At 38.2% G+C, this 8,293-nt stretch overlaps 1 protein-coding gene across 2 annotated transcripts in view; it reads left to right on the top strand.

The window, feature by feature from the left end:
- The window catches only part of LOC107613472 (putative SWI/SNF-related matrix-associated actin-dependent regulator of chromatin subfamily A member 3-like 2), an 8,056-nt gene continuing 3,093 nt past the window's right edge, over positions 3,331–8,293 (top strand). The window contains exons 1-14 of one of the 2 annotated variants that reach the window (XM_016315479.2): positions 3,331–4,223; positions 4,343–4,476; positions 4,604–4,742; positions 4,926–4,979; positions 5,073–5,195; positions 5,278–5,429; positions 5,519–5,603; positions 5,691–5,969; positions 6,100–6,246; positions 6,351–6,506; positions 7,001–7,068; positions 7,611–7,733; positions 7,807–7,906; positions 8,006–8,118. In XM_016315479.2, coding sequence (XP_016170965.1) covers positions 3,690–4,223; positions 4,343–4,476; positions 4,604–4,742; positions 4,926–4,979; positions 5,073–5,195; positions 5,278–5,429; positions 5,519–5,603; positions 5,691–5,969; positions 6,100–6,246; positions 6,351–6,506; positions 7,001–7,068; positions 7,611–7,733; positions 7,807–7,906; positions 8,006–8,118 — 2,207 coding nt within the window. In that variant the 5' untranslated portion in view covers positions 3,331–3,689. The remainder of the gene's footprint in view (positions 4,224–4,342; positions 4,477–4,603; positions 4,743–4,925; positions 4,980–5,072; positions 5,196–5,277; positions 5,430–5,518; positions 5,604–5,690; positions 5,970–6,099; positions 6,247–6,350; positions 6,507–7,000; positions 7,069–7,610; positions 7,734–7,806; positions 7,907–8,005; positions 8,119–8,293) is intronic. The other variant, XM_016315478.2, reaches the window with a different exon arrangement.

The following is an 8,293-nucleotide window of genomic DNA, read 5'->3' on the forward strand; positions in this document are numbered from 1 at the left end:
TTATCGAAATAAATAAAATTTAGGAAATTTACCGATTTAAATTCGCCTCTCATATCTCGTTTACAGTGTAAACGAGATATGACACGTATGCGTGACACGTGTATATTGTAAACAAGATATGAGAGGCGCGCGCCTATATATAGAAGTCGTTTACAGCCGACTTCTGGGCCCCATTTTGACGTTGTCAACCTCTTTTTCCCATCTATCGACCTTTTCTGACTATACATTTGACCCAAGTGGGGATGGCACGCCAAGCGGTTAATGACGAGGACATTAAGAGACTGAACGAGACGACCTATTACGCCGGGGATGGCTTACGCTACTCCGGGACTTTGTGGAGTGTAGATCGTTTTCCTGGAGTTCGGCTGTGCTGGCCTGGACGTATTAGTCCCTGTCTTTGGTTGCTCAACGAGGCGTCACGGATATTGCGGGGTGCACTCCGTTGTTGATGTCGTGGATCTACCAGAGATTCTCACAGTGGTGTCCACCAGACAGAAGGGTCTACCAGTATCCCCTGACTGCGAGGTTAGAAATGTACTTTTCATATTTAAGTTAAATAATTTAGTCAAATCATTTGGAATAATGTTTAACGAATCGCATATGCTGTGTCCAACCCGAAACTCCACTCTACCGTCTAGGTTGTAATCCACTCCACAGCTATCAGATACCGGGTTCCTCTCATGCATGGCTTCCAGATGTAGACTGTGATAGTGACTTGGCACAGCCGACAGTGCCGGAATTGGATGAGGTGGAGGCAGCACATGGCGCGGCACAGCACCTGCAGGTGTCTCCGGCACAAACTCATCTTCATCGCCACCATCGGATGACTCACTTTCCGCACTGTCCGCCACGTAATCATCGTCCGACTCCTCCTCACCCTCCTCTGCCTCATGCTCCGGAATCGCAACATGAATGGAAGGTGGTGCGAGAGGTCAGTCGTCCTGCACATAGGTTTCTTGTTCGGAGGACCCACTGCTACCGTGACCCACTTCTGCGGACAACTCCATTACCTATTCACACATGATCCTGCCGTGAATATCGAACATCAGTCGCACATGCTCGTCTCCGTGTAGTCGGAATAGTCGAAACCGGAAAACTTCATTTCCCATGGGTGCCAACAACCGATACGCCACCTTTCCGATTTCTCTCGCTCGTGTCCCACCGAGCTTGCTCAATATCAAACTCTTCAAATCCAACAAGGTCTCCACACGTTGAGTGCAAAACAATATCGGATCCTGACACTCGAACGTCACCTCGTTGTCGCTATTTCTCATGCAACAATTGGGATAAAGCTCCACCACTATGAATGAATTGTTACTAGCCATTTAGCTATGTTTTTGAGAGAAATGAGAAACAGAAGAAGGAAAATGTGTGTGAGAAATACCAAAGGTTACACATCCTTTTATAAAAGCTGAAATGTTGTCTTATATATATATATATATCGTTTACAGTGTAAACGAGATAACCACACTTCCGATTGACTTACCGTATCTCGTTTACAGTGTAAACGAGATACGTGGAAATTCAACTCGTTTACACTGTAAACGAGATAGAGTAAGCGTATTTATTTCGGTAATTATTTTATTTATTTAATTTATAAAAAATAAAAAAAACCAAAGAAGGTATAATAAGAAGAATTGTAAATGTGTGTATAAGTGTGTGATGTAATGTCTAGACTTGGAAGTTGTTCAATCTATCCGAATAAAAAAAAGAATTAGGCCAAATCTGTAAAAATAGAATTATAATAAATTTAATTTTGAAGTATAAATTGATAGAGCAATATAAACATTGGAAAAAAATGTTACTACCGTTGAAAAATGACAATGACTATACGGTTAAAAAAAGTTTAATTTTTTAAGAGTAAAGATTGAGACATAATTGTCATGGTATTTATCGTGGAATAGAAAATATGAAGGAAGCATGTAGGGATGAAAATGGGACGAGTCGAGCTGAATTTTGACTTATACGAGTTTGACTCACGTTGTAAATAGAGGGTCCAAATTTAGGTAAGTTACCTCTCATATGTTTTTTCTTTTAGGTCGAGCCCAACTTAATTAAAATCTCGACAAGTCCATGAGCTTATATCAAAAGTCTATTTGGTAAATTATAACTCAAAAGTATAAATTTAGGATTTATATAGTTTAAGTATTTAAGATTAGGTTTTGGATTTGTGGTTAGGTTGTAGGGTATGTTTTTAAGGTAGCGTTTGGTAGAGAGACAGAGACTGAAAGACTGATACTAGACAGGAACTTAGAGACAGAGATTGAAATAAATCTCAGTATTCTGTTTGGTGCAGAGTGGAAGACAGAAATTGAAACAAGAATGAAACTCTAATTTAATTTGTACAAAGGGTAAAATTGGAATGAATTAATTGAAACGAGGGTATTTTAGGTATAAAATGCTATTAAATTTTTAGTCTCTATCTTTAAAAATTTCAGTCCCATGTATCCCCACTGTTTAGAAGTACTAAAATACTGAATTTTTGAAAACAGAGACAAAAACTTTAGTACCAGTCTCTAAGCCAACAAACATGATACTGAGTCTCAGTCTCCTAGTCTCTGTCCCAGTACCTCAAAACAAACACTACCTAAGGGTTTAAGGTTGAGGAGTTATATATTAGGGTTTATGGTTTAAGATTTAGAATTTATATTTAAGGGTTTAAGATTTAAAGTTCAGTCATATGTATNNAAAGTTTGTTATTGTAATTTAAAAATACAACAAATTAAATTGTGTTTAATTAACTAAAGATCTCACAACTTTTATTCAATTGATGTTGGTTTAGAGTTTAGAATTTTTTAAAGTTGATGTTAGTTTGCAGCGGTCTATTATTATTATTATTAGAAAAATGCTAAAGGACAATCAGAAGTTATTGTTTTGGTCTATCAATTACTTATCAATATTTAAAAATATAGAATAAAGTATGTTATTGAGTTATTAAACTAAAATTACAAAATTAAAAATGGTTTAAGATTTTAACAGATGTCTAACTCATAGACTCTTGTACAGTTGTCTAACTCATTTCAGCAATCATTTCAGCACAGTATGAACGAAGTATGCATGGTCAGTATGGAGAAGCCTAGTTTTATATTGTCCAAAAAATTTTAAAAATACAAATTACGTTAAAGATTGAGTAAATGTAATGAAATATTGTATTATCCAAATGGGAAAAAAAAGAAAAGTAAACACGAAATCCTGGTTCAAATACGAATTATAAGAAATTAACCACTAAGTTGCATATTTAACCATTAAGTCTTGACAATTTATTAATTTACCTAAGTTCATAAAATGCCACGCCGTTTTATGTTTTTAATTCTACATTGATCCTTCATCTCAATCATAAGAAAAATGAAAAAAATGCAAATAAATGTTAAATTTGGTCTTTTTCCTTTTCAAATTTTAGGGAGATGAATCTGAACTCTGAAGCTGGAACAGGGAAGTTTGAGTGTTAAAGACGGATTTATTAAATGGAGTTCGTGGCGGGAATGAAAAAACTCGCGCGTGCTCCCGCCATTTTACGAAGTCTCTCTTTCCCGTCTTCGTCCCCGCCTCTTTTATAATTTACAAAATTCAAAGATAACACTCCGTTAGTCCATTTCCCTTCTCCCTCTTCCTCATTCCCGCAAAATCTGGGACGCTAGGGTTAGGGTTAGGGTTAGGGTTTGTCTTCAAGCAATTAGAGGAGGAGGAGGATGGGAAGCAAGGTCACAGTGACGGACCACCAATTGTCCACTGTCCGATCCATCGTTGGCTCCGAATTCACCGACATGGACATCATCAGAGCGCTCCATATGGCCAAAAATGACGTCACAGCCGCCATCAACATCATCTTCGACACTCACATTCCCTCCATCGTCAAACCTAAAACCACACCACCACCTACAAACAATCTCAAACCTTCTCCCCTCAATTCATCTCCTCATATGGATACTGCCACTCGCACTGTTGCTTCCCGCTCCAAGAACAATGGCGCTGCTGCTCGTGGAGGAGACGGCAGTAGCTGCTCCAAAGCGTCCGATGATTGGTGGTTTGCTGGTTCCGGCGAGATGTCAGGGCTGTCCACTTGTAAAGGGAGAACTATAAATTCTGGTGACACAGTGGTTTTCAAGTTTCCTGCCAAGGCTGCCTCGGCTGGGCCTTCGCCGGGAAAGGTCTTCGGGAGGGGGCGGCTGGCAGCGGGGACTTGTTCGGAGATTGTTCGGTTCTCCACAGATCAAGCTGGGGAGGTAATGTGCAACTGTGGTAACTGGTAATGGTTAATTGTTCTTTGTGTGAAAGTGTGGGTTGAGTTGAATTTGTGTATTACATTGTTTGAATCTGATGGTGGTGATTTTTGGTTTGGCAGATTGGTAGAATACCAAATGAATGGGCTCGGTGTCTGTTGCCTCTTGTGAGGGATGGTAAGGTTAGAATTGAGGGGCGCTGTAAATTTGCACCTAATGTTTTGGGCATCATGGATACCATTATTTTGTCAGTCAGGTACTCTCAATGCAACATCCTGTTTCACAAGTTGAAATGTTAATCTTTTGGTTTGTTGATACTGTTTATGATGGGAAGTAACTTAATTTGCCCTTTTTTCGGTTGGGGCCCGGGATATTCCTTTCAGTGTATTTATCAATAGGTCAATGTTTGTTAAGCACCAGCAGATATCTCTCAAGGATGCCACTAGCAACTCTACAAATGAATCAGTTTTCCATCCTCTTCCTATCTTGTTTCGGTTGCTAGGCCTGGAACCTTTTAAGAAGGTGGCTACTGAACCTATACTTTTCCTTTTCTGGGACCCACCTTTCCGTAAATAGTATGTTCAGTTAAATACTCAAATTGCTTTCTTTTCTTTTTTGGTTGCCATCTTGTGGAGTTAAAGTTTATGTTCTAAACAATGGTAACTTAGACTGAAATATTAACTTGAACCGTCATCTGATTTTTAGGCAGAGTTAACTCCTGGTGATTTCTATTCCAACAAGCGTCCTATCGACCAGAAGGTGAGCTTCGGATATACTTGCATTCTGAGTTGTGACAATGTTTGATGGTCATAGTGTTGTACCTTCCTTAACTGGACAGACATTCCTCTTCAGGTCCCTTTACAATTGATGAAATCTGAGCATCCTTCTCAAAATGGCGACGAAAATAAAGAGGATTCCATTTCTGAAACCGATCTTGATAATATTGTTGGTGTGGGATCAAGCTCGGAGTTAGAGGTGCTGCATTCTCAGAGTAATGTGCACTGTTTTACTTATGCTATTGGTGGGATAACCATTAATCAGAAAGTATTTTGTGCAGGAAATGGATCCCCCAGGCAGTCTTCAGTGTGAGCTACGGCCCTATCAAAAGCAAGCTCTTTATTGGATGATCCAGATGGAGAAGGGGCGAACTGTAGACGGGACAGCAACAACCCTTCATCCATGTTGGGAAGCATATCGCTTGGCTGACAAGTATGTGTGTCGTCATATTACAATATATATACATGGATAGATAAACCAATTAATGGTTCTGATGATGTACTTGTGCTTTTACACTTTAGGAGGGAGCTTACTATTTATTTGAATGCATTTTCTGGTGAAGCCACAACTGAATTTCCTAGCACCCTTCAAATGGCAAAAGGAGGGGTATGTTTCTTGATGAATTAACCCTGTATAGTTTTGTTAACTTCACTTATGATGCAATGCTTATAAATTTTTATTGTGAATTTGTAGATTTTGGCAGATTCTATGGGTCTTGGAAAGACCATCATGGCCATATCACTTCTTCTTGCCCATTCAGGAAGAGGTGGATCATTAGGCAGTCAATCCTTAGCTCAGACTGAGCTGTATACTGAAGACGGTGAAGTTAGTGATACGGTACACAACTTTTCAAACATTCCGACGAAGGCAACCAAATTTGCTGGTTTTGACAAACTGATGAAGGACAAGGATGCTCTAACAAGTGGTGGCAACTTGATAATATGTCCCATGACTCTTCTTGGGCAATGGAAGGTATTTGCCTTGTCAGAAATATATGTAGCTTTATTCATTACTGAATTTCATTTATTCAGCTGTGGGATTTATAGCATATATATTGTGAAATGCTGCCTTTCCTGTACTGAACATTTGGCAATTTCTTCAGGCAGAAATTGAAACTCATGTACAACCTGGGTCTCTGTCCCTATATGTTCATTATGGACAGAATAGGCCAAGAGATGCAAAAAGTCTTTCTCAGTCTGATGTTGTTATTACTACATATGGTGTTTTAGCCTCTGAATTTTCCAGTGAGGTATTGAGAACCTGTTTGCTTGAATAGATGTCAACCTTTTTGCTTCAATTCTTAAACATAGTTAATCAATGCTTGATTCATCTTTCTATCTGTCCTATGTACAGAACGCTGAGGATAATGGTGGACTTTTTTCAGTTAGGTGGTTCAGAGTGGTTCTTGATGAAGCACATACTATAAAATCTTCTAAAAGTCAAATTTCTATTGCTGCCGCTGCTTTAATTGCTGATAACCGTTGGTGTCTTACTGGCACTCCTATCCAGGTGAAATATTATAACTTGCTCTTATCCGATGATTGTTATTTTTGGTATTGATGGATTAATTATCAATTGGCCAATCAGGGACAACAAATTTCACTCTGATTTCAAATTTTATAGATAACACTAAGTGCTGCATTAAATTGAATTTTGTTTTGCGGGCAATGCAATTCATGCACCTTCACTGAACAGATTTTTAGTAAATTTTTTAGGCTTGGCTTCTAAGACGACTTTTCCTCTAAAGACATGACAAGAGATCGGAAGGCAGCACTTCATAAAAAACGACTTTTTCTTTTGTTGGTGTGTTGCTCTTGTGAGGGGGAACTGTTATCCTCCCTTTTATTAGTCTTCTCTCTATCTTGATCATATTCTTGTTTTATCAAGAAATAAAAAGAAAAAAGATGGTTATCATGTTGGCTGATCTTCAATTCATCACAAGTATCCTGGCGGCAAATGTTGTTTCTGTTCTTCCTGACATTGAATCACTGTTTTATCTACAGAACAACCTTGAAGATATTTACAGTCTTCTTCGATTTCTGCGAATAGAGCCTTGGGGTCATTGGGCCTGGTAAAATATCCCCCCCCCCCTCTTATTGTTGAATCTGTTTCCTCAAATTGAATCATATCCATTGTTCTTGAATTTTCCTTTTACTTTTTGATGTTCAATGCTAGGTTTTGATGTTTTATCACAGTTTTTGTCAAAGATGGTTTCTAGGCTGAACTGTTGATTCCATCGCATGAAACAAGTATTTCCTTTTCTATATTGAAACAAATTACAATAGTAACAAAATTCTACATGCAATTTGATGTGTAACTCTTATGTAAACTTAAGTGGTCTGACACTCCTTTCACTTTGTATTTTTGCTTTTCCAAGTTTTCCAACTTCTATTTGTTGATGAAGATAGCATCCATTGGTCAAGAATTCTCCTGATGATTTGATTAGGTTTTATCAATTGTTGCATTTTCTTAAAACTTTATTGAAATCTAGATGCATGCTTATATAATTTTGGAACTTACTACTACTTTGTTTCTTACTTTTATTGTTCACCCCTCAAGTTGGTATATATGGTTTGGCTTCTTGTCTGGAAGATTTATATTTGTATGATCCAGGTGGAACAAACTTGTTCAGAAGCCATTTGAAGGAGGTGATGCGAGAGGGTTAAAGTTAGTTCAGTCCATTTTGAAGTCAATCATGTTGAGGAGAACCAAGTATAGCACAGATCGAGAGGGCAAGTCAGTAATCTAGTTAAGGATTTGTGATATTTTAACATTCTAGTATATTCTGTTCACTAATCATTTGTTGCAGGCCTATCCTAGTTCTCCCTCCGGCTGATGTGCAGGTAATTTACTGTGAACAAACAGAAGCTGAGAAGGACTTTTATGAGGCCTTATTCAAAAGATCTAAGGTATTTTTTCGTTTTCTGATGTATGCGTGATATTTTTGTCTTGTTCTTTTAGTTCTGAAGAAAGTCTGATCAATTCAACCTGTTATGAAATCTGTGTAGGTCAGGTTTGACCAGTTTGTTGAGCAAGGGCGTGTTCTTCATAATTATGCTTCAATATTGGAGTTGCTTTTACGGCTTCGGCAATGTTGCGATCATCCTTATCTTGTAATGAGGTATGATGTCTTACATTTATACTCCTTACACACTTGAAGGTTGCACGGGGATTCTGCTGCTGTGCAAATTGTTGGCATGTGGGCAGAACAGTTAGTCTTTAAGGAAGAGTAGTACTAATGTAATCGGATTTTCATAATTTCTAACATGTTCTGATTAATAGGCTAAATAGGCTAA

This window comes from Arachis ipaensis, chromosome B08 (genome assembly GCF_000816755.2).
Source record: "Arachis ipaensis cultivar K30076 chromosome B08, Araip1.1, whole genome shotgun sequence".
Lineage (NCBI taxonomy): Eukaryota > Viridiplantae > Streptophyta > Magnoliopsida > Fabales > Fabaceae > Arachis > Arachis ipaensis.